The sequence below is a fragment of the Phaethon lepturus genome, unplaced genomic scaffold, assembly GCF_000687285.1.
Source record: "Phaethon lepturus isolate BGI_N335 unplaced genomic scaffold, ASM68728v1 scaffold2285, whole genome shotgun sequence".
NCBI lineage: Eukaryota > Metazoa > Chordata > Aves > Phaethontiformes > Phaethontidae > Phaethon > Phaethon lepturus.
Genome location: NW_010541066.1, coordinates 39,268 through 66,785, shown reverse-complemented (window position 1 = coordinate 66,785; position 27,518 = coordinate 39,268). Strand labels below are relative to the sequence as shown.

Here is a 27,518-nt window from a genome sequence, read left to right as displayed (position 1 = left end):
CAGGTCCTGCCAGGAGCCTGCTCCAGTGCAGGCTTCCCATGAGGTCACCGCCCCCTGTGGGCATCCACCTGCTCCAGCGTGGGATGCTCCATGGGCTGCAGGTGGATATCTGCTCCAGTGTGGAGCTCCATGGGGACTGCCTGCCTCACCATGGTCTTCTCCAGGGGCTGCAGGGGAATTTCTGCTCTGGTGCCTGGGGCTCTCCTGCCCATCCTTCTTCACTGACCTGGGTGTCTGCAGAGTTGTTTTTCTCACATATTCTCACTCCTCTCTCCAGCTGCAGTTACACAGGGGTTTTTTTCCCCCCTTTTTAATTTGGGAGGCGCAACCACCATCACTGATGGGCTCGGACTTGGCCAGCGGTGGATCCATCTATTGGCTCTATTGAGCATTGGCTCTGTTGGATATAGGGGAAGCTTCTAGCAGCTTCTCATAGAAGACACCTCTGTAGCTCCCCACTACCAAAACCTTGTCATGCAAACCCAATACATTCCACCCCTCACCTCAAGAATTACATTAAAATCCACATTCTTCACACAACCTTCACAATCATCATAAACTTCACTCACATCAACAAAAAAGAATTCTCCACACCAAAATCAAAGTATCATCATGATAACACCAAAAGAAAGTGGACAATTTACAGACAATACACCCCTTGTCCCTTCACCACAATTATAACAGACAAAATTGCCCATGATCATTCCATTGTCTAACATTGTTCAGTCCTTGTTTTGCCCATTACTTCTCTCAGTTACTATCCTTATCTCAAATTCCTCATACCCCACATTGGGCACAAAAAAGGGCTGTGGTGGGTTGACTGTGGCTGGACATGAGGTACCCACCAAGCTGCTCTATCAGCAGGCGATGTCCAGCCACTACTCAGGAAGTAAGGCTTCAGTGAGCATCACAGTTGCTCCAGAAGAAAAACATCGTAATAACAAATGCCCCCGACCTCCTTTCTCTTAGCTGTTATTGCTGTGCTGACTTCATATGGTATGAAATACCACTTTGGTCAGTTTGGGTCAGCTGTCCTGGCTGTGTCCCCTTCCAAGATCTAGCCCACCCCCAGCCTACAGATGAGGGGGGAATATTGGAGAGACAGCCTTGGTGCTGTGCCAGCACTGCCCAGCAGTAGCCAAAACACTGGTGTGCTATCAACACCTTTCTAGCCACCAGCACAAAGCACAAGGCTGTGAGGGCTGCTATGGGGAAAAATAACTCCACCTCTCAAATGACAGTTACCTTTCATTACTTTGTAAAACTACATTTCTGTTTATGAAAACATTGTTAACAAGATCAGGATCCTTTATCTTTTGTAACTGTTGATTTCCCTCTGCAATGCAGTACTAGCTGCTGTAAGACACACAGGAAGGTGAGCACCCAAGCGGTCCTACAAAAATCAACAGGCATTAAAAATGCCCGGCTTTTCTCAAGCCGCACCCAGCTTTCAGTGTGCTGAACAAAGGAAAAAGATTTGGCCAGGACAAAAAAAGGTTACAAAAGATCAACTGAGAGAAATCAACAAATGATTACATTTTCTCCTTTTGTCACACAGTCCAGTCCCTCTTCTCACTATAAGCCTTACAGCACTGACTTCAGTTCGCTTTTCCAGCAACTCATCACTGGACTTTAGTAATAAATTCTCCTCTCTGTTCAGTGACAAACTTATAATTGCAGATTGAAGCTACACCACAGTCTTCATGTGCAAAGCTAAATGATTCAAAGGAGGATGAAAATATCACTACTATCTAGTTGTTTGGTAGAAATTCAGGATTCTCCTCTCTGTTCAGTGACAAACTTATAATTGCAGATTGAAGCTACACCACAGTCTTCATGTGCAAAACTAAATGATTCAAAGGAGGATGAAAAATATCACTACACAGCATCTAGTTGTTTGGTAAAAATTCAGGGAGAAATATCTTCTTTCACTCAGTAGGCAACTAGTTTACACCCCAGAGCATGAAGAATGAAAGATAACACTTAGTTTCTACCTGTATTTTTGGACTGTAGTGTACAAATTTCTAACAGATTTTCCACAAGTGCTCCTTCTTTCAGCCAGGGGGATGAGGACCCAAAGGTAAGTAAATTAGATTTCCATGTGTTCTGATTCACTGTGGCTACTTCCATTTGTGCTGGGAAAATGTCTGTCTTCTGCAGCAGAGTGGGAGTACTTAGGGACATGGCTAGCTTCAGAAGCGCCCACAAGCCGTGGCCTTTCCTCAAATTGTTCATCTCTTTTCTGTTCAATTCAGGCAGTTCTAGGGTCACCAAGCATTTCTGGTCAAGCAAACAGACTTGTGTTTGTTCCTGTCCCTAATTTTACCCAGGCTGGTGACCAAGCTTAAATCTATCTTGCCAAGTATTTGCAATAGTGACGCATCCTGGCTTAAACACATTCTCAGGGCTGAGGGCAAGAAAAGAACCAGCCTCCCTCATCAACTCTCTCACCTACGTCATTTGAATGAAGGATAGGATGCCAATAAATCACATGGACATTCAGGGATAAAAGTAAGAAAAAAATGTCTCGGCAATGTTAAGTTTCATCCGTTTGGAGATAAAAAAGCTCATTTAGTTACAACTAACTGAGACGAAGCAACTTGCCACATGAGCATACAGGACGAAGTCTAACTAGTTAGTTCATGCCAAACAAAATAATTATTCAGCAATTAATTTTAGTCCAAAACATTTGTCGTACTGTAGGGAATAAATCAGTATCTCTGACAATCTTAGAACCAACTGGGTCTGGATTTGCATTTGTATATACATGAAGTATAAAGAGTGAACTAAATCTTCTTTTGGATGCAAAATGAGAGACTTCTGTTAGAGTGAAGTTTGCTGGGTCCAATTTGCAAGGTATAGTCTCTTGAAAGGAAGAAGGTGGTTACTTTTGCTTTTTTTTCCTTTAACAAGACCATAAAAATGATAACTTTGACAATGTCGATTACAGTTCTCTAACAAATATTCAAATACAGTGGGCAGGAGTGAATTATCGTTACTGTGGTTTCTGCAAGGCTCTTAACAAAAAGGGAACATTCTGATCCATTACTTGTTCTTTTCTTTTTCAATTTAGTAACTGGTTTTAAATTTAAATAGCTCATTTGTTTTTCAAAAACTTCTGAATACTAACTTCACTCTGCGGTTCTACTTTCTACGGTTTTACAACTCAGTAAAATTGTATTTTTTTGCAGGAAAAGCAGCGTAATTTTAAGAGAGTGAAATTCCTTAGGAAAACAAGCTCTTTTTTATAGAGATAATCTAAAAAGAAAATTCAGTTAAAACTTATTATTAATCTGACTGGAGCCCAGCTGCTACTTTCTGTAATTAGTCCTTTCTTTGCTCTCACTTTAATACTCTACTGCTTCACATGGATTAATCTGAACTAGATATTTCCATCATATACAGCCTTGAACAGCTGGATGGAATCAGTGAATTATTCTTCAAAGATTTAAAAACTCCATTCAGTCTTTCGCAACAATTAACTTATAACTCCCCAAATAAGCAGAACTGATACCCTTTGAAGCTGAGCAGTTTTCCATATATTTTATCATCTCAGGTTAAATCAATATAAAGATTCTAAATTTAAACTAGCAAAAGCATACTAATTTCCAATTTTGAAGCAAACATCACACCTAACATCCTTTCATACTCTGTTGTTCTTAAGTTAATATTTTCTAGTGCTGTCTACTCCTGTTGGTATTATTTTCTGGTGATATTTATTTTCTGTTTATAGTAATAAAGTATTACAATTATTATAATTTAAATATTTATTTATTACATAACTTACTGAGAAAAAGGTAGCCTGGAGAAAACATACTGGGAAATTAAGTGGCAGAAATATGAAGCATTTCTCTGCATTCATGAATATTTCAGAAGCATCAACATTTTAATGAGCAAAAACCAACACATTATTCCTGTGTGGTTTTATGCTTCTTATTCCACAGAAACCAAGTGTTTGGTTTGCAAAAGAAACTTTAAGAAATATGGCTGTCTTTAAAAATAATTGTTTCAACACAGCTGCAATTCTAGGGCAGAAAATTATAGAAGAGATTTTTTTGCTGACACACTTTGCAACTCAATTTAGAAGAAATAAACAGTTTGAAGTAGGTAATTTCTTCTTAAAGCTTCATCATTTTTCCATAAGACCTTTTTTCGTTTAGACACACTTTATATGTTTAGTTGAGTAACACAGATTAGTTTACTACTTAACCTAATATTGTGAGTGACAATCAAAATGCTTTTATATAGCATTTGAAACTCAAACTGCTTGGAGTAAACAAAAATATTTCTTTCTTGAATATAAGCTAAAGCTATACAGTTCTGTCTCCACAGAATACCATTTCTTAAACATATCAGTGATATCTAAAAAGTTAACATCTGAATAAGTTTACTGACATTAGAACATGCTCTCTATGGACAAGGTGATTCAGAAGTCTCTCCACATGAACACCCACACTGCCATCTCTGAAAAAAAGAGGGCATTCATTTGCTTTTCAAAAGAAATTACTGCCGTTACAATAGGAGCACATTGTTTTTTGGCTCTACCTTATTAAGGCAAATCAATCAGTCATTTAATTGAGCTTCTTGCCTTCGGTGAGGGATGTTGCCTACTCCACCATGCTTTAGAGGAAAGTGTGAAGACTCAGTGACAGGTTAACTTTGGAGGTATCCATGTATGCACTTCAATAGCAGCACAGTGGTCTCACTTCCCCTGCCTGTGCCCACATGCCCTCTTCCCCCCGATTTGGCACAAAATAGGCTTGCTCCAGGGGGAATGGGGCAACATCCCCACTGGACATGTGTGCTTACAGAGCTCCAGCCCCTGAACCCCAGCACGTGAGTCCAAAATAACACTTTGAGCCACGTGAACAATGGAGATGTTCAGAACCCAGAACACAGGCTCAACCTGAAGTAAACCATTGGACCACCAACAAGTAATGCAGACAAAAATCAACTACTTTGATCCAATGATCTGCTCCTAAGGTGGTAAATTTCTTTCTGTCCGGAAGAATAAGATTACATAACTGTCATTTAATTTATTTTCATTTCTGTAGCTGAAGGTTTTTTTTACTTATGTAAAAAGGATCACTTAAAATTTTACTTCAATCCTTAGTAGGAACAATACCTTGCAACAAGGATTTCCTTAGACTAACTGCATGAATTGCTAATTAGTTGTAAGTCATTGCCTTTCACTTCTGTGAGGAACCTTGCTTCCTTGTGCCATGAAGAGAATGTCATATGGGAAATCATACAGGGTGAGCCCACGGTTTTGAATTCAATTTTCTCTCTAAGTCATCCCAGTGAACACAGCTATACATTAGTGTCTGATCATTCAAAGGCAGCTGAATGTGATGCTGGCCAGACACCACTTCTGTTACTGCCACAAGTTGGCATAATTTGCAGATGGGAAATGTACTCAGAAAATGGACTTGCAATAGCTTGGTCTTTGAATTTCAGAAGAGAGAATTTATCTTTTCTCTCTATAATATCTGCATACATGTCCTCTCCTCCCAATCTTTGCTAGTTCCCCCAGCATTTCTCATTCAAGACTCTTTCTATACCTTTACCAAAATTGACTACTATTCTTTTTATATCAGAGAACCTTCTTTTTAACATTCACCTCCCAAATTTACTGGATACACAGTCTATAACAGGAGATTTAAATTCTTAACCTCCCTCTAGAACATTTTTAATCTAGTTTGTATTCATGCATTCAGTTATTGTTATCTCATAAAGTATCCAGTGTCCTCTCTTCTTTGACACTGCACTCTCTGAAGATTTTGACATCAGTAGGCTTTTCCCTTCTTTTTTTTAAATCTACCTGTTAGATTGCTCCTCCCCAGATTGTCTAATGGGTTAAAGCCACACCATTTTCTGTATTCCAAGGAGATGGGTTAGAGGGAACCATGACTGCTTTCAATTCCAATTCTATCATCAACCTTTTCAGCTGCACTTGTAAAATACTCCCTTTCAAATTCAAAATATGATTTCAAATCCCATCTTTTAATTATTCAATCACAGACTTAACTCTATCCTTGCTTGCTTTTGGTCAGCTTTTGCCCCATGAAATCCCATCCATCAGCTGAAATGCAATACAGTCAGAAATGATCCAAGTCATGTGTAACACATAGTCATTTTTAATCCTAGGCTTCAGTACAACATTCAACACTCCATTCGTGTTTCCTTGCAAGCTTTAGCACTAATCATAGAAGCTAATCAAGCTCTCCACAATAACACATATGTCCACCTGTGACCACAATGACGTTACTGTGGATTAAAGAAATAAGTCTATGTTAGTCTGAATGATGTAAGATAATACAACTTTTGAAACCTGTCACAAATTTGTGCACTCACATATCTTAAACGAGTACCTCTCAGTTTCCTCAAAATTTTCTGTTGAAGACTGTATAACTGATCAGCCCTAAACACTGCCAGCTCCCTTTATAATACTTTTTGCAAATTTGTAAAAGATATATACTGTGTATAGCAGATGTCAGAACTCTTGGCTCTTACAGCAGAAAACAAACATGTATTGAAAACCAAGCTATACATAATGATTTCGAACTTATAGCACTTCAACTTTTGCCAGGTCTATGCAATTAAAAAATTCATTACTTAAATACTTGCAGAGATCAGCCTAGCAAAGATGATGATGTCAGCCTAACTAAAATTGCTAATTCTTTGTATCTCACAAGGGAAAGATGTAAGTGAAACTTAAAAATACAAGGAGATGTTTTATTCCACATCGCTGTGAAATCAAAGCACCAAAAGCTTATTGAATTCAGCTTGACAAACATTTGATACGGGAGCACTGAAAAAAGTATAGCAAAATTTACTGGCAAGCTCACCTTTTAAATAAAGAAATGCAGTATTTTCTTGACTAAGCTCTGGTAATAAGAAAAGTAAGATATCAAAACATACCGAAATGTGAAATATAGTGAATAAATGAAACCAATTCATTACTCACTCTTAGGAAGCATATATATTTGTATCTAACTCTTAGAAACAAGCTCTGGGTTAACTTAATACTCGCTAAACTACAGCCACAACATGAAACGCAATTTATTATCCAAAACTTAGGTGCAGTTTTCAGACAAAGTTTACTCAAGCTTTTGACTCTCCATCCATAAAAGTACCAGCCTTTCAAACTCATCCTGTGTTCTGATGCCCCAATGACTTTCATCTGTTTTATTTATAACCGATAGCACTACAGATGCTGGGAACAGATCACTGTACTTATGCTAAGAATTTAAAGGGAAAGAATTGCATTAATTTTCCTATCACTAGGCTAGCTCCATGCTCCTACAAGGAATAAGGCTGTATAAATGAAACTATATCACTAACATAAATATATATATAATTTCATAGAAGCCTAGCAACCAGTTCTCTTAAAAAAAAAATGCCATTTTTCAGAATCATTTTTCTGTTCATGGCTTACAAATAACAGATAGGCCTGAGCCAGACAAACACAAGCCCTTGCAAAGTTCTCATATGTCAAGTTCAGCTTTCATAACATCATTACCTATTCACAAGTAGTTCCATACATTCACTCAGTCTTACTGAGACTCATTCATTATCACACTGGCACTGCATAGAAAAAGCACAAAACACATAGCTCTATAATTCTATGTAGTCTATACAAATATATTTATTAATAGAAATACAAACACTACTCACCACATGAAGAATTTTATTCTCTGTTTCATATACTGTGCAATCCTGAGAAAGTAAAACAGAAAAGGCAGGTTAAATTGATCCAATCATTCACCCTTCCTAGATTTATCTTTAAAAAGAATTAAACTGAATTGAAAAGTCTTTAGGACGAAACAAAAGATTTAAAAGTCTCAAACAGAATGGAAAGACTCATGTAAGAAAAGTGTGAAGCCACCACAGAAAGGAAATACTGGTAAATGTTTGTATCTATTCACTAGTTCTTGTTGCTTCCTTCCTTGAGCCAGTTAATGATCTTCTTCCATTTCACATCCTTCTGGCACATACCTAGTCACTTGTATGCCAGACAAGTGGCTTCAACCAGCAGTCCCTGACCATGGACAAAAATGACCCACTTCTAGTGGTAATGCTGAAAAACAGAGGTACCAGCAATAGTCTTAAGTAGCTAAGAAAGAAAACTAAGCTGAACTGGCATGTTTGCACACCCTGCCAAAGAAGTGAAAGAAAACCCCAGGATGAGGAAGAAGACAATAGGGAACCACTGGTTATTTCTAACACTCCATGCAATGGGAAGGGGAAGAGGGAAGACAAACACAGAATACAAAACACACAGGAAAACTGAGTTGGACCATCTTATTACATACAGCCTGCCGGGAACTGCATGCACATTGTGTCATCTTATGTAGCATGTGAGGCAGTTTCTGTAAGCAAGACTAACAGATGGGAGGCTGGGGACTGCGAAAGTTTTTCTGACAGGCCAAAGTCTCAGTGGATAATAGAGAAATAGAATTCGCAAGGCAGAGAGCACATAAAATACAACCAACATTGGTGAAAGAACCACTCTTTTCTAAGTTCATTAGATGCTGTAGCTTTATGGGAACTAGTGCAAGCTCTGTTTAGAATGGATGCTTTATATCCTACCTAGTAACCCACATGAAAATATGACTAAGTTTTCATGTTTTAAGTCTCATTTTTAAATCAGTTTATCCTGTTAGAAAAACAACTTTGTTATATGCAACTGCTTAAAAAAAATAACTTTTAATCCATGAAACACATCCAGTGTTACTCAGGCAAGAAAAGCCAATGTGTTCTTAAGCTTTATATAAAGCAACGTATGCAGAAGCAGCAGGTTGATCAGGGAGTATTTTCCTAATAACAGCTGTTGGCATTCAGGAAATATTTGCCAGTAAGTACAGCCGGAAAGAAAATCTAACACGTTTAATTATATGCAGACATCAATGAAGTATTTGCAATCTTAGTAGCAAAACACACATCTCATTGTTATATGTGGGAGGGCATGTAACATTTTCAATCTGGATGCATCTATGTTCTGCATGGTTTCTTATGAATCATTTTTCAAAAATAGCAGGAAGGAATTGCAACATCTATATTGAAGAAAAAAAAGTGTTTTTAAGCAGACATAATTATTTCATTGGTAACAGGAAGAGTTTACTATAAGTTTCAACATTCAACTTAAAAGAGGATACTGTTTGAGAAGTCTCACTACTAAGGAAAGAAGGATTCTGGGTTCTTAAATGCTCTATAAGTTTATTACAACCAAGAAACTAGTGAATAACAGAGAAACACTGCTACATCCTTGAAATTAAATGCTTCCACATAACCATGAAGGAAGCTAAAGAAATATGTTTATTTCTGACAAACCAAGAGTATATATAAAACTATAAAATATTTAGGATTCTACAAAAGACAGCAAAGCAAGTGGAAAACTTCTCAGGCATCCAGTCTATGTATAGGGGCAGGTGGCCTCACCCTTAAATACTCTCCTCAACACACAATTCCAATACAAATCCAGGGACTGGGAAGAGGAATTGCTAAAGGAGTTCATCACACCGTGGACAGCTGATTGTTAATGATACACCTTCATATTCAGGCAAGAGAAAAATTAACGGTTCAATAAACCACAAGAGACAGAAAAACTGGAGGAGAGCAAACACAATACTTAGGTAGAAAAACAATTCCAAAATATACTTTTTCCATACATGAACAACATCCAACTAAACATAATTCAAGCTAGGAATGCAGAGAACTGTGCCAGTATAGCCCAGAGGTGCCCTGAAGTCTAACATTCAAAGAAACCTAGAAAAGGTCACCAAGCTGATCCCTGCATTGTAGCAAGCTCGTTTTAACTTCCTGCAGCCATCCCTAGAGATGAGGGCTGAGGCTGCTCCTGAATGATCCCAAGAGCAAAACCTACAATGTCACTTCCTTTCATAGCAAACAGTTTACTTCTTAGATTTTTTAAAGTCACTCCACACTTCTTTGTGCTTTATCTTTAAGCCAGTGCTGAGGATAATTGTGCCCACCCTCTTCCAGCGTCCCTTAGGTAGAATGATGAGCTGAATTCTTATTACTGGGAGCCTTTAGCATTTACAATTATTGCTTTTTCATACCCATTTCATTTCAACTAAAAGAGCTTACAGCACTTGAGAACTATAAAAAGAGTCTCTAACTATGCAATTAGAAATAAATTTGTATTCTTAATAGCATACCGCCCACAGCTGGAGAACAACTCTTCCTTCCATACCTGGACTACAAGCCCATATCTTACTCCTGAAAGATCTTCTTAAGTATCTGTTTAACCACAGTATGAAAACATTGCAATTAAGGTAAGAAACAGATCATATGCAAGTTTAACTTCAACTTTTTTCTACTTTAGAAGAGCAGGAACACACAAAAAATCTGCAACCAAGCTTTACTCCTACAAGCTAACAATTTGCTATTCACTTAGTGAAACAATACTGCGATTACCCCTGAACTGAAATACACAGATACAGCAAGGAGGAGATAATTTACTTTTACCTATTTATTCTCTGAACTTCACACATACATTCACTGACAAACTATAACTAAAGCTAGGCTATATGATCTTCATCTAACCACACAAACAAAATATCAGCTGAAACAGGTCATCTTCTAAATGTGCATTAATTTCTGAAAAGTTAATAACACAGATTGCTAATAAAGCAACAAAAGCAGTTCTGTGTTAATTTATACTCCTGAAGATGTAGTCAAATATCTGCCACTAGCAGTTTCAGAGAGGAAAATGGGACACTATCATCTGCAAAGAAAGAGAAATAAAGGGGAATATGATGGTGAACTTAACTACTAATCTCAAATTTTCATGGTCACTCTTTCCAGCTCTGCCTCGTGCATCAAAAATGGCAAAAGCAACCTTTGCGGAGGCAGCTGGAACTAGGCTAAGTTCCTAAAAAAAAAAGCAAAACATGAGGTCCAAAATTGGAAAAAAAATAAAAAACATGCAGTAAGGGAGGAAGATAAGAACAGCAAGAACAAAACACAACACCAGGGAGAGTGTTCTTCTGCACTTTCAATCCTGGTATAATTAAAAAACCTATTCTTAAGACTAGCAAGACCTATGCTAAACTGCAACTGAGAGGCATCACTTACATTTCTTCCAGAAATTCTGACATGCATAACCACATTTCTGCATTATTTCTACAAAAATTACAAGTTTTATCTGCAAAGATCCTATAGTAATGTCATAAGTACTAATTACTAAAGACATTTAAGTTAAACCCACTGACTGGTGACAATGCTGTACAATGTACACACCTCTGCCCACCCTGCCCCAGACATTCCTAGAACAATTCACATGTGAGGCGACATAGATAAAAACCAAATATTTGTGGATTTTGTTTTTCAAAAGCAATGTTTATGATGCTTTATTTTTCCATTTTATTTTCTTCTCCCCTCACTATTATTGCCTTCTTTTTAAACACTCGTCTTAGTATGTCACAGAGGTGGGGAATGGGGTCAGCTACTTACACCAGCACTTTTCTTCTTTAGTCCTTTCTTTGCACCCAAGCTTATTAAATCTCAATCCAAAATGAGAAGTACTAAGATCTACAAGACCTGCCAACTCATCCTACTGCTCATATATCCCACAGGGAAAAGATGTTCATGTAGTTCTCCATACTGTAACTATGGGATAATATTCAGCAGAACACACTTCTATTTTTGCATATACATGATCTCGTTTACAAGTCCGAGTTGGCAACCTGTCAAATTACCTATTGCAATTACCTGTCAAACACTTCTCCTCTCAGGATACTTGCAGGCTATAATCCTGAAACATATCATTACTACTACTACTACTGTCATTCATGGGTTTGCCACATATTCTCGGCAACTGCTGCACTGCACTCTTCTTGGCAGTCTTAAGTTCCTGTAAACTCCATGACTTAACTTCAGAATAAACTTATGCTATCTCAGAAAATAAAATATATACATACAACTAGTTAAGGGATAAAAAAGGGAAAATTGCAGAAATATGTTTATTAGTTCTTTCAGCAACAAATCAGCAACATTTCAGCATTTCTAGTAATCCTTAGATCAGGGTGTTCAAGAGAGGGCATGGACTTCTTTTACCGTATTTTCTTGTTCAGCAGAATGGCTTAGTTGCTCATGTATATTCAGTCACCCTAATTTATTTTTTCCACCAAGGCAAGGAACTTTCCTAGGCAGAACTGACACAGAAGCAGGTTACATGATTGTCATGAACAAAAACCAGATCTCCTGATTCCCAGGTAACATGTTAGCCCAAAAATGTCCTTTGTGAATTCATACGATAGTAGCATGCTCAAAAGCAGGCTGTATGGTGCTACAGAGGTGGAGTCAATTGGAGCAACTTGTGAAGAACAAGAGCTTGCCATTAAAGCATTCGTTCGCCAAGCAGCTTTCAAGCTGCTTCTGGTGAAGCTTCTTTACCATTTTTTTTCATTTGTTTTTCTCTGCAGTCCAATTGGATTTGCACGAAGGCAATTTACATGTGTGTGTTTGTGTATATAGCACTGTTTTTACCAGTATTTTGCTGATAAAATGTAGGCAAGGTTAGGAACACATTTTTAAAAGCAGTAGTGAAATTGCCTGGAAAATGCATCTTCCATGAGCAATCCCACACATCTTCCATGTCTAGTTTTAAGAGCGCAGCAGCTAGATTTTATGTACTGCTTAAAAACAGATGTCTGATAGAATTGCTGTCACCGTTATTTTGAAGTCACGCAAAATGTGCTAAACTATGTAACTCCAGTTCTCTATTTGTAATAAAAATAATGAATTACATGATTGCTAAAAGAGGGCTCAAACTCTCATGCATTGCCAAACCTTTGGCATAAAAATCTCTCTTGAGCAATGTAGCCATTGGTTGGAATTAAGCCGAGCCATCCATTAAATCCCTTTGCTTCTCAAATTGATTAAAACTGTAACTGAATCCTTTAATATCAGTATATGTCAAATGGATGGTCTATTCATCTTGCTACTTAGCAACAATAAAAAATAATTAACTTGAGACTGCTTATATCATAACTCCCAGTCCCTTCGGCCTCAGCACTGCACCATCAAAAATAAGTTTTTCTGGCTTCAGGGAGCTCACTTGAGCCTGCTCAAGTGTCACTAGCTCTAGGGAATTTATGCCATAGGCTCTAGAAAGGCTCATTTGGTTTGAATTCTGCCCAATTCAGCTATGGCAAGAGAGCCACAAGACTGAGGTTTGCTGGAGTCACCACTTTAAGGTTCTCACAGGAGTTCTCAACAACAGTGATGACAAAGTTTAAAGCTTTGCCAACACATGAAGAAGGCAAAAGTTTTGTATCTTTCAAAGTACCTTCATTTATTATTACCCTTCATTGCTTTTCTCAGAACAAGACAGTAGTACACAAAATTTCAAAATAGGTACAAGGGTAAGATAGGTTGAGTTAACTTAGCCTTTCACTCCTTAGAAAATGCATGGAAAATATATCTAATACAGTTGACGGCAGGATTAAACAATGACAGCTTTGAAACAATAAACTTGATCATTATAATATAGGCTAGAGCAAAATACTGTGTTCTACAGAGCACAATGATCAGAAAACTGAAGGATATTAGGGAACTCTGCCGAGACTGTGATTTACAGGTATTTCTCGGTAATTACTGGAATAATAAAATACAAAATGGCAGATATACAGCTCTGTTCAACTCCCTCCCCTCCAATCCCCACCCCCATCACAAAAACAAGAAACAAAACACTCTTAAATACCCCCAAAGCTACAGAAGCTGGCAAGCAGGTAATGTTCCCCTCTGGCAACAGGCAAAAAAATTAACGAGCAGGACACAGGCAGAGGTTTCCTGAGATGCTTTACCACATCTTAGATTTTAAGAGGTCTAGCAAGGACTTTGGATAGAGAGGGTATGGGCCCTGGGGACACGAACAATTACAAACATTTGGAGCAGAGAGAGAGGAAGAGGAAACACGTTCTTCCTGTCTCACTACCTAAAATGCAATAGCAAGCTCTTCTGAAGCTATGCAACAACCCAGTGCTTGCATAGGTAATCCTTGGCTGCTGCCATACAAAATGAATTTTTAAAATTACACAGCCATTGTTAAAAACCTATACTGTATTTCTAAGTAGACATCACAAAGTATGTGCTTTCCCTGACTTTCTTCACACTGAGCTACTGCAAGAGTCTCCAGTCATGGCTGTTCCTTCTCCTTCCAACTGCCACAGTCCCAGCGAGCTCTATCCTCAACTCTCCCCTTTCCTGCAACCTCTTCCCTATTGCTCAGCAGCCTCCTAAAATCATGCTGCTTTAATTATCATCTCTGTGTGGATGAGTCACAGATCTCTCATCCCTTCTGTTCACATTCGCAGTTCAGAATCTCCTTCTGGATATTTGCCACCAGCCCTAACGCAGTATGCTTGAAAAGCTGAAATCACGTTTCTCCCCAAGCCCTCCCTGCTCACTCCTTCTTTCCCTATCTCTGTCAACAACTCCATCACCTTATGTCCCACAAGCTCACAACCTGGGTGCCATTTTTAACTCCTCTTTGCTTCCCACACAAATCCTGTCGATCTTCTTCCCACTGCCGTTCAGAAATATTTGCTTGCTTTCCCACTTACGCTGCAATTATTCAATCGCTGCAGTCTCTTGCCACTGGTTCTGTGGCATCCTCACTCTACTGTTATCCCCTGTCCCTCCACACTGAAGCCAGAGCTCATCTGTATCTGTAGCAACCCACTCCGTCCTCCCTCATCAGAAACATGCGTAAGAACCGAAAGAGATGGGGGAAAACAAAATGTTGAACCCACTCCGTCCTCCCTCATCAGAAACATGCATAAGAACGGAAAGAGATGGGGGAAAACAAAATGTTGCGCACACGCCATTTAAGACACTAAAGGAAGAAGAAGAAAAAAAAAAAAATCTATTGTGAAAAATATAATGCAAGCTATTAAATAAACGCTACATAAAAGGACATTTCCTATGCAACTTACGCAAATGTTTCTAAAAGTCTAGAGCCTTTCCCTGAATATTTAATGAACCTGCAGTTCTCTAAGTTCATAACTCTTGTGTACAAACCAATAGCAATTACCCAGCTTACTGAGTACAAAGAATTGCCTTAATTTTATTTAAACAATCTGCGTGGAGTGGTCTCTGTCACCATAGTAACAGAATACTTCACGTAAAAATTTAACACAACTGACATAAATCACCCACAGATCAAGCAACTGCAGGGAAAAATTGCTCGCTGGATTAGAGAGAGATGCAATGTGTACACTAAGCTCTTTTCTTCCATCTTTCTGAAGTAATTTTCCGTTTCCAGTTATTTCTATGCTCCTTTCTGTAAAAGGCATCATTTTGCTTTCCTTTGGGATCTGGTCACATATTAGTTCTTAATCTGCATATCGAGAGTAACACTTCTTCCTGCTACACCATTTCTAAAATGAACTGGCATACCATCAGGTCAGAAACCATAGCAAGTATTTTAGCACTGCCTAAAATCACATTGATATTTGCTCATGTATCCTGCTAGAATCTAAGTGTTTATGTGGTCTAAATTGAATTTCAGCTGTTAGACTTCTCTACGCAGTGACATTCTCAGCAGGTAAAAATAAAATCCACTGAAGCTATCAACAGACGAGAGTTTGGAAGTGAGGCAAAAATGTTCCATCTGAAGGAGAAAAAACAAAGTCCAAACACCCTTTCTTCCACACCTCTAATTCAGAACGATGTGTCATGCATTCAGAACTAAACCTTTTATTACTGACATGTAAAAGAGTTTGTAGCATGATGTGTTGTGCAGTTCTTAAGTTTTCAGTGTCACTTCCAAGACCATTTAGAGGTAAGTAACTTCTTAATTTTTCACTTCTGTTTTTCCTCTAGTACTGTCATGAAAAAGACTTCTGGTTTATAAAACACAATTGCAGCAAAATATTTCATGTTTCATATAGCGCCTAGGTGGTTATTCTGCCAACAGAGGAAATAAAATTAATCGAATTTGAGAAAAAGTAATAATGTTTAGATACATAACATTTCAGGCTCAGCTATGACTTGAATGTTTCATATTGAATCATCTGAAATTCTTGATGTATTTTTAATGGATTAAAGCAAACACACACGTACCTCACATTATGCTCCTGAAATAAAGATTGACCCTACACTTTTTCATGCTCAAGGCTTCTACTAGCTACCTAGCAACACATAGTTTCTGTAATTCACTATACTGAAGTGAAATTTTGCTTCACTGCACCTGGTTACAGAGACTGTACTGTCTCTGGAAAGAGAAATCAGTTTCTAAAGTAAAAGAAATGGAGTCTCAGTCTTCACTTCTACCGATATGACCAACATAACCTTAATCCATCATCATTAATGATTAAATTTAGCATTTATAAAGAATTTTACAGAAAGCATGGCATATCCTCTTTCTGCCTCTATTCAGATGGAAACTGTGATGCCACTCAACATGCACTGACACAATGCTCGCAACAATCAGTCTAAGAAAAAAAGGTTTTATTTAAAGGAAACATATGAGATTATTAAAACACATTCTTCCCCTCTGTCTATACTTTATCTCAATTTCCATCAACTTTCTGCTACTTTCTGCAAGTGCTCCCATGAGTGCATGAATTAGCTCAACAGTCCCTGACTCTTTCACTATCACCTTGACCCACTCAGGCTCCTTTTCTTGGAAAAAATTAACAGCTGCATTGGTTTGCTAGCATATGTCCCATCAAAAAGACTACTCTTTTTTCCACAAATTATTCTGCTTTGTGTTTCATTTTCCCCCATGTTCAGAGGCTGTCAATTATTAGTCTGGAAGAAAAACAACCACAAAAAAAAACCCCAAGCCAACCAACACCAACCCATTTTTGCTTTCTGGTCACTAAGCTTCTTATGTACTCAGCAATCTTTTTGAGGTTTGGGGTTGGGTTTTTTTTTCTTCTTCCATCTACGAGGAAAAGAAACTGCTTTCTCTAAGAATGGAAAAGAAAACAGAGCTAACAAATTCACAGGACTTTACAGGGTACGTTTTTATTGAACCGTGCAGTGGCTTCATAAGCTACTTTGAAAATATCACATCACAGACTACACAAGTTTAGGGGAAAAAAAACCCTCTTTAACGTATATATCTCAATGACAACTAATGAGACATCAAATTATTTCTAGTAGTGGTTCGTATCCCTATAGATACATATTATTATGTATCTATAGGGATGTTTTATTGATGTTTTAAAACATCTATTATTGATGTTTTAACCTTTGAGCTATTCCATGCCTAATCCCATTTCAAAAAGGACTTCAAAACTTAAATCAAAAGACAACAATATATCCACAAGTAAGCCATTTCAAGAGGAAAAAAAAAAGTATAATAAAATAGCAGAAATAAACTACCAGAATCAGAAAAAAAGCACTGATGTTAAGCACCTTAGGCACTTTTTACATTACATTAAATTACATCTGAAATTTTCCATAAAATGTGCTACAGAGAAATAAGCTACTCTACTATGAAAAAAAAACATTGCTAAAGAGCATGAATAGAAACTAGTTTGACATAGCTTCTTCTAAACAAAAACCAGCTTCGTATTTCCAACAATCCTTTAAACTCTATTTTACCTTTTACATTGACTTCTAAATATGAACAACTGCATAATATGTATCCTGAAACACCACTACTTCTGAGCACTGCTTTGAATCGTATGCAGCAGATAATCCTGCATAAGAGCAACACTTGAAGGATACTACCAGTGTTACTTGCAATTAGTTGTAATGGTCTCATATGAATACCATTTGTATTCCATGTACTATAGCCAGACACTTGCCTGGGTATTGTTTCCAAGGGGGGCTTTTTGGTTCTGTTTTTAACTTTTCACCACATCTATTCAGCTACACTCTTGTACACTTACCCTCCTACTTGTACACTTATCAGAAATGGGGCATTTTGTATAAGCAGTATACTATGCATACATATATTTTAAATTCCAAGAATGTGGCCTCCTCATCATGAAATATTTTTATTTAAAAAAGGGGGTAGGGAGGGTATTATTACCATGGTAGGCTAACAAAGATTTTCCTGCAAGCATTTGATAACAAAGTCAGGGTGGAAGGAATAATGGTAAAAATGTAAATTAAAAACTTTAAAATTTAATATATAACTGTTTCCATCAAACACATGTTACTTTGAAAATCCCAGCAATCTGGAAGCACAAAGCAGTTTAATGAGGAACCAATCAAACGTTCACATCACTAAACTACTGTAAAGATACCTGAGGTAATAAGCTACTTAGTATGACCTAAAATTCAAAAATTGTAAGTTATATTTAGCAAGTCCTTAAAGTCCTTAATATCTAGGACTTAAAAACAAAAGTGAAGAATTATGATAGAAAAGATTACATGAGAAATACTTTGTAATAATAGTACTCAGGATATTAATTATTATTCCCTATTCATGTATTTGATATTGTCCTAACAAAATGAATAGAATCATTTTATATTATTGGAGTTGGACTCTGAGTTGGGGCAGAGGGCTAAGAAACTAAATTTGCCTTTTAACCTTTAAACTGCAAAACAGTTTCTCTGTGACACTTAACATTTAAAACATTCATCACATATGTTACAGCCATTTGATTATAAAAAATGCAGTCATACAAAAATAATGCATTACTCAGGAAATTATTTGTGATCCTTTTCAATATCTTTATCTGAAAGACAGGAACGGCTAGAAGCCGAAAGATCACCCCTCTAGCATGGGAAGTAAGTCCACCGGGGCATGGAGTATTTGGACACTTACGTTTTTGAATCTCCAACACCTTTAAATGGAGAAAAAGCTCCAAATCACTCAGCTGAGGCAGTGCACAGGGCACTTCTGTATGTGTTCTATATTAGGGATTTTAGCTTAATATCCTAGGTGCCTATATGTCCAGAGTGTCTGTGGATGGTTGTTTTGGTCTTTCCTAGCTATCTTCCATCTGGCCACCACCTCTCAAATTGCATCACTCAGGTTCTCACCCCATGTCATCCAAAACCTGAGTTTACCTCCAAATATTGCTGTGAGACAGATGATGTCAGAAGTATGTTCTGTGACAACAGTGCAAGCCAGATCCCTGCCAGCCAAGTGACTGTTCTCCATCTCCACCCCTGCTACATAGAATTGCTTCCACCGCATAGTTCCTCTTCAAAAAGGTGATTAGGCAGAGAAGTAATTGCAGTGAAGCTTTTATAAAGGAGTATTTACAGGCCCACAGCTATGCTTCTGCTGGAACATTTCGCTCAGTAAATCCCACAAGACATTAAAGCTGAGAGATAAACATCAGTGGTTTTAAAACTAAACAAACGCAGCAAATCATTGTGAAAGCTGATTAAGGAAAGTAAAAAAACATGTGACTAGTGCTACTAATGATCACTACTAAACAGCAATAATAAGAACTATGGTGCTAAGCAGTAAACTTTTCTTTAAATGTCTGATAACTTACGAAGTCAATATAAAATTAGATTTTTCAGATAGTACCAAGATTTCCAGGGCTTTAATTCTAATGAAGAAAGCTTCTTTAATGAAACCTTAATGGGTTCCTGAGGAATAAGAGCACTGAGAATGATAATAAAAGCTACCTACAGATTGCTTAAGAAAGCAATAAATCTTCTAGTCCTTACAGTTATCATTGTAGCTACTGCTACCTTCCTCAAACAACACAAGCACACTTAAATGGACCAGTTCCTGGCACCTTCTGAACACCCCAACTAAGTCAGTCAAGAACAAGACTTTCATGAACGCCATAAAGACAAGGAGTCACTCATGTTCTTCTTTATATGCATTTGTGACTGAACAATTCTGCCAACACAAATCTAAATTAATGAATGAACCAAAAGGGAAAAAAGCACAACACAATTTCACACATACACCCCTCAACCTGTACACCCATACCCCTTTAACACCTATCTTGTACCATCAAGAAAGAACAGGCCTTTTTTACTTATTGCAGAATAAACAGAGAGTACAGATAATGCTCAGCCTCCAGTTCCTGTGGGGAGGCAGATCGGTATAGGAGAGAAAGGCAGAGAGTGCAAGGGAATGGTAGCAAAAATCAAGACAGTCTCATAGATTTGTTTGTTATTTAAATCCTTTTTTTTACCTCCAGTGTTCTGCTGCAAGGGAAGAGTTGTTTATAAAAATGAAACAAGAATGCAAGCCCTGAATTAAATAAGCCATCAGCAAGGAGGATGGTATTAAGAGTGAAAACCTGCAGGAAGTGCCTATGAACAATATCCTAAAGTCCTAAGGGGGAATGTTGTGGTTTAACCCAGCAGACGGCTAAACACCACACAACCATTCACTCACTCTGCTCCCCCCGCAAGTGGGATGGGGAGAGAATCAGGAGAGGGGAGGCAGAGTAAAAGTTGTAGGTTGAGATAAAGACAGTTTAATAGGGAAAAAAACTCCCTCCAGTTTCATTGTTCAGCATGATGTCATATGGTATGGAATATCCCTTTGGCCAGTTGCGGTCAGCTGTCCTGGCTGTGTCCCCTCCAGGCTTCTTGTGCCCCCCCCAGCCTCCTCGCTGGCAGGGCAGTATGAAAAGCTGAACAGTCCCTGACTTAGTGTAAGCATTGCTCAGCAACAACTAAAACATCAGTGTGTTATCAACATTATTCTCATCCTAAGTCCAAAACACAGCATCATACCAGCTACTAGGAAAAAATCAACTCTATCCCAGCTGAAACCAGGACAGGAAGAAAAAAAATCCCTAAGCCAAAATAAAAGCGCTGCATAGGAGGAGATGATTAGTGCGAATGCAAAGCAGGTTACAATAAAAACTTGCAGTGCTCTGAGGGACCTGCTTCCATTGGCAAATATCTACTGCATGCTGGCCTGTCAGTTGGGTCCTGGGCAGTGTGCATCACACAGAAAATGAAATGGTTAAAACAAAGTACGTGCCATTCTGCATTTTATTCCAAAGTCTGTCGTTAAGTAGGTATTGTAACTCCAACTTTTCTAGTTATTTAAAGGTTAAAGCACAGACACTCAATAGATTTTCTTAGACTTCATACTTCTAAGAGAAAGCCATAATTCTGACTTTTTTTTTTCTTCATTATCCATTTAGCACTGATAACGGGGAGGCAGGGGGGGAACGGGACAGGACACCCAATAACATGTAATTCTATGAAGAAACACTGTCATTACAATTAGCCTCAAAACACGCAAAACAATTCAGGCAAGCCAGCTTAATTTTAGCTTTTTTTCCCTCCACCTTGACTAAAGAATAATTTTTATTAATAAATCTGAAAGTTGGCTGTAACTTAACACAAAAAAAATCCAACCAGTTTTCAGTCCTGCTGGTGGTCAGTTACTAAGGTCAATACTGGAGTTCTATTTTTAAATTGCATGAATGTTTCAAAAAAAAAAAAAAAAAAGCCAAAGGTATGAAAAATTGTAAAGACTGTATATTTTTTTAATAAACCATTCAGCTTTATAAAAATCTGTTGTTAGCTACTTTTGTAAGAACAACTGTAACATTGCTTTCTGTAGGTCTTTCACAAACAAAAAAAATTTAAATCAACTGTAAATTATTGTAAATTAGTCAAGTACTATAAAGTACTTTGAATACAAAAAAAAAAAAGGATTCTGAGACAGAAAAAACACCTGATAAGGTGATACTGAAACATTCAATTTACATCCGTACAGAAATACTCAACAAAGCACAATAAGCATTTTCAGCGTGTTCAGTGATCATACAAAAGAAAAGCTCAGCAAAGACATTTTGAAATGCTACATTGGAATGCATTTGTTTTAAGTAGAGATCAAATCACATGTGTTTGGGACTAGTAATGGAATTTTTCATTATCATTCTTCTGACTACAGCCCAATTCAATTTCAGAGCATGCTTAAATTTAGACACATAAATGCTCCTTTTGACTTCAAAGTATGGATTCATGTACTGAACTGCTTCCTGATTGGGGAATCATGTCAGTTTTGGCAAAGATAAAACTGCTGATCTCCAGAGGTATTAAATAGTAACATTCGTTGTCATTCACACTGAAAAATATATAGACAGAGAAATATTTACCTACACCAGAGCGAATTAGATGTATCATGGATGAGGAGGCATTTGTAAGAAAATGAGCTGATATTGAGCTAATTCCTGTGAAATACTGCAGCAGTTGCTATTCTACCCACTTTCTCACTAATAGTGGACACAGTGAAAATGGATCAGGTGTCACTTCCCCTCAATTAAAAAACTAGACAGTAATGCACAGCTACTTCTGTAGAAAATAAGCAGACTGGTCAAGGGGAAGGGATGCCCTCGGTGCTTCCTTTTCCCAGAGTACCAACCTCTTCTCACAACTCAATAAGGGCACATCAAGGCACAGGACAACAGATGAAAAAATATGTGTCATGCAGAAGGCAGCCAAGAAAATTAAGGCCCGGGCTCTTCTTCCACAGGCCACCACTGCTGGCACTTCCGTCCCAGGCTGAGGCAGGGTGACAGAGAAGCCCACTGGGGAGCATGGGGCAGCTGAAGGATGGGACTGATGGGGCACCCCTTGGTCCTTGGTCCTGGCAAGGAAACAGGCACCCTTGCTGTATGGCCCATGAGGAGGGAACAGCCCGTGCTCCATTTTCACATCAAAAAATGCCACACATAATTGAGGGAAAAATATAGTTAATAATAATATAGAAAAGTTAGAAACTTTCCGTTCCCAAGCTTGAACACACAGGACTAGCAATGCTGCTCTTTTCCAACTCAGGTGGGAGGCAAACCCAACTAATCATCAGTGTTGCACACATTTATGAAAGGGTCAGAGAAAAATGCATTTTTGTTATAAAAGGGAGAGCATCATTGTACAAAGTCATGCCAAGAGGCCACAGGAGAAGTTTAGCTTTGCTCAGTTTGGAGCGATGCTTCTGAAAAATAGAAAAAGTCTCCGTGCTCCTACATAGACCACTCTCTCCCTTTTTCTCCACTGCACCTTCTCAAGAGCAAACACTCCCTCAAACTTCTCCTTGGCATCAGTGGTGCCTTCCCTCTGCTGTTGCTGAACCACTAGGAGAGGCAACCCTTTCTGGACCCTCTTCCCTCCCATGATGGGCACTGCTGCACTGCATGGTCAGCTGATGGTATAAGATGGTACCACAGCCCTTCACAGTCATCAGTAGCAGACTGGTCTCAGAAATGCATGCATCAGGGTAAATGATGATGTTCAACTGAATAGAACTTCTTTAACTTCCTCAGTTATTTCTACAGAATTTGGTATCAACGTTAGTTTGAGCTTGCAGCAAAAGAGACTTTTCAGTTTCAGCAGAACAACAGGCAAAGATAGGGACAGATCTAAACCACACACAGAGAAGCCACAGAAGGGTGGGGGAAGGTTCTCTAGATTGCATTCCCAAATGAATCCTGTTAAGCAAGTGCTTCTCGGTACCTACTTCTGGATTTCTTGAAGGTAAGATGTACAACAATGTACTCAAAATATTCTAGCCTCATGGGGACATGTGTCATCTTAACAAGTGTCTAGATGATATGAACTGTATGAAAGAGCAGATGACTGAAGTCCAATACATACAGACCTTTTGCACCAGACAGTTAATTAATAAGTAAAGACAAAATATAAGAAATTAAATATGCAAATTATCAAGTAGATTTCACAAATTTATAGCGATGATATTAGACTAGAGAACCCAAGATGAATCCTACTACCGAGATATGCAGACGCACATACACAGCACAACCCAAAATAGTATTACAAAACCAGGAAGTACAATTCTTATAACGCATTTACTAAGTACTAGTATTCCCCTCTTTTTGTTAGATAATGATATAGGCAGAGTACCACAAAATTGTATGAAGAAGGTAATGCCCATTTACAATTTAGGAAGAAATAAATTGCTAAGCAGATGGTCTCATACCTGTTGTACTATTGTTGTTAGTTCCAGACAGAGCTGTATGACATTATTTCTTGTTACTGAGTAATCTGTGACAGCAGCAAAAGGTGATCTAAAAGAAGAGAAGAAGAAAAAAATGTTGAATAGCATTACCATATATCTACCTGCTTCACTGGTGCGCTTAATACACATCGTTTCTAGATATACTAAAATCATACCGAATACCCAGAATGTACTACTAAATTTCTAAAATACACAATATATATCCATGGAAAATGTTCATCTCTCCTTTACTTTGCAGTTTTTAAGTTCCTCTTTAAGAAATTCCATTTATAAAAGCATTATTTCTCACAGCCTTCCAGTTTACTTCTGGACTGCCTTTACTCTCCCAGAAAAAGCCCACCTTGCCTTCTGCATTTGTTTGGGAATACCCTCATAAAGGCAACCAGAGGCACTGTTTCCACCTGTGATATGAATGGTGTCCAGATGTGAATCACATCAAAAAAGCATTTGGCTGATTCACTGGGATTCTTGGGACCTGATCTAATATCTGGTAAAAGTACTGGAGGGACACAGAAGAAGTAAGATCTTTACCCAAAGGGGAGAACAGCATTTAGAGCCAGAGATGCATCAATGCTTAGAAGCTGCTGCAAAGGCTAAACTGGAGGTACAACCTAATGTCCCCCCACGCTGTGCTACAATCAGAAGTGCTTAGTGAAATGAAAAGTGTAATCCAGCATTTAGAGATGTCACCTACATGTATTCTATACCTTAAAACTTCGTGTTAGGATGTTTAAAATGCTTGCCTACCTAGAAGCTTACTTGCTTTCTAGAAGCACTGCTAAAATGTATTTGGTTAGTGAGGCTGGCAGTCAGCTGATTTCTGTACTGCAAGTCCGTGTTAAACTACAAATTCGACTTTATATAATTTTATAACTTAAAATTTTCTATATTCAAGAAATAGCCAAACACTAGGCAGGACCGGTATTTTCTCCAAGAGGAGGCAAGGTTTTGACTTCATCAGTGTTGCAAAAGAGGTTTTTATGGGCATTATTAGCATCTCAAAGATGGCATTTCTCCCTAATATACCTTCTTCAAACATTTAAAACAAAAAAGGTGGCAAAGAACCACAAGGATTGTAATGTCTGAATAAACTAACAATAGATCATGAGATGTGCTAAGATCTCTACACAATACATGACATTGCCTTTAAATTAAGATGTGTGACTAGTACCCTTCCCCAACTGCCCTTTTTCATCACTTCTTAGAGCACACGTATTCATATATACCTTTAAGAGCTTTACAATGCTGGTTGGTTATTATGCCTTCCTCGTTTAAGCCTAGAGACAAGTTTCCAGTACAAAGAACTCTGCTATAAGCATGTCCAAGTGATAACTACAAATATAATTCTACTGATTCTTAATGGGTTTCTACACTTCTTTTCCATATGCAGAATTACTGAAATTTTAGTGCAGGCAGATTTGGAACTGTCCACTAATAAACCCATGAACCCCGCCCTACCACCTGCTTTAATGCCCTCTTTCTTCTCCAGGGCTCCCAATCCTGAAAAAATCCCAAACCTGTTGGTTCATAAGATAGCATGAACTTTAAGGTGCATACTCAAGTCTAGCAGCTTTAATTGGACATAATACATCATACAACATATACTTTCTGCCCATATTTTCTAGGGAGAAAAGCAGTATATTCTTTTTAAAATAAATATACATAAATTGGAAGCTAGGCAGAGTCTAAGAAACATAAAAACAACAAGAGAGTAGGCAGCATGTGTTGGTAAGTTCCAGAAGGTGCCTTACAGAAGTTATTTGACACAGACGTACAATCACAATTCAAAGTCCAAGTTTTATGCAGTATATGGCAACTGTACAGTAGGTAGACATTACAGCAGGCCTACCCACAGACACATACACAGATTATTACTGAAGTTCAGGAGACGTGAGCATATTAAGGGATAAAAGGTAACTGAACTGCTTGGCTATGAACCATAATTATGTTTTTAAAAGTACATTAGCCACGATGTACAAACACTGATATTTTTCCTTTCAAAATTGTAACTGCTGAGATTCTGAAATCTACCTGAAACCTTGGTTTAAAAAGGTCATGTTCATTTATGAACTCACTTTTATTGAAGATGAATGGAATCAAGCCAGCAAATGGTATTATTTTACTTTAAGTATGGATGTTAATACAATTTGATCCTCAAATTACACAACTGGAATCTATTTGACATTTCAAAGCCTCCAGCATTTCTCTAAACAAAATCGCATGGTAGGCTTTGGCTTCTAATACGGCACCATCTTTCCTCATACTTTTACAATTTAGTTTGGTTTCATGGTTCATGAGGAAAATAATAGTATTTTTACTGTCATTGCTCTTAGTGAAGATCATTAGAAATGCTCCAAATAAACTTTGTTGACACTAAAGAACAGGCAAAGGGACTGAGACATTGCTCATATTTGTTACATTGAAGTTTACACAGTGAAGATTTACTGAAAACAGCATGTGAAGCAGGCAGCAAGGGTGCCAGCAGGAGGGAGAAAACTACTAAAAATCAATAACTCATATGTAATATTTTGAAAGGTGCTTCACATCTTGGAAAGACAGGGAGACAAGTCTGTGTTATATGGACTTGCCTCCTGCAGAAAACGTAAGGGGTCCTTGAGCTGCCTCTTCTGTAGGTCTCTAGCTTATAAACCAACACCCTCACATCAGTTCCTGCCTCTCCTGGGGTATGGCTGCAAATTGAATCAGTAAAATTGCAATTCCCTTTCCTCTCCCTCCCCAGTTCCAGACTGCTTCCCTGGAGGCAGTCTGCACGCAGTTATACAACCACTACTGCATAAGCAGCTGGGGAAATGGTAAGGGCCTCTTTAAATATTTACTACCAAAGGAAATGTATTTTGATATTACATCCCAAGCCTCAATTTCAACAAGTCAAAGTCCAGCAAGACAACATGCCAGCAGTTTCAACCAAAATATCAACAGAAACTTCATTGTAGGATCACTGACTGGATTTCATAAAAGACACAGTGTAAAACACCAAACTGACAAAAAGCCTCTTCAATGACAATATATCCACTGATTGCAATTTTAATACAGCACAATATTATTGACTGTGAACAGACGAAACAATATGTGTAAATGCAAATAAAGCCTACATATACTACAACTTTTCAATTGGCAGCTAAAACACTTTCCTTCTCAAGGCACCAGCAACACACCAAGTAAAAGGAATTCCTTGTTTAATTAGACTACTTCTCTGTACTTTTTAAAAATTATCTCCTTGGCTTGGCTGAGCCATTTCTATCAGCTTCCAATTTCTACCCTTTTCTTTCAAAGCCACGTTTTTCACAGTCCCTTGGACCTTCAAACCTCAGGTACCTCCTATGGCTCCAGTGAAGTCCCAGAGAACAAATGCTATTTTCAACACGTGTGCTGTCCAGTTCAGTGGTCTTTAAGTTAAACAAGAACTAAAGAACTGCCTTGGACTGAGGCCCTATGTTGCCCCACTTCCTGCTGTGACACTGGCCTCAGTGTCCCATTGTCTCACCTCTCTCTCAGTAATTTCCAAGACCTTTTCCAAATACATTTCCCTATTCACGGAACCTTTTTTACTCAGATTGTCCTGTAACTTATTTGTACTTCCTTCAAAACC

The 27,518-nt window shown here is 38.0% G+C and overlaps 1 protein-coding gene across 1 annotated transcript in view; it reads right to left on the bottom strand.

Annotated features, from left to right (window-relative positions):
- The window catches only part of CNKSR2 (connector enhancer of kinase suppressor of Ras 2), a gene marked incomplete at its 3' end in the record, with an annotated part of 154,511 nt that overhangs the window by 100,019 nt on the left and 26,974 nt on the right, over positions 1-27,518 (bottom strand). Inside the window, 2 exon segments of the mRNA XM_010287613.1 lie at positions 7,678-7,719; positions 23,870-23,957. Coding sequence (XP_010285915.1) covers positions 7,678-7,719; positions 23,870-23,957 — 130 coding nt within the window.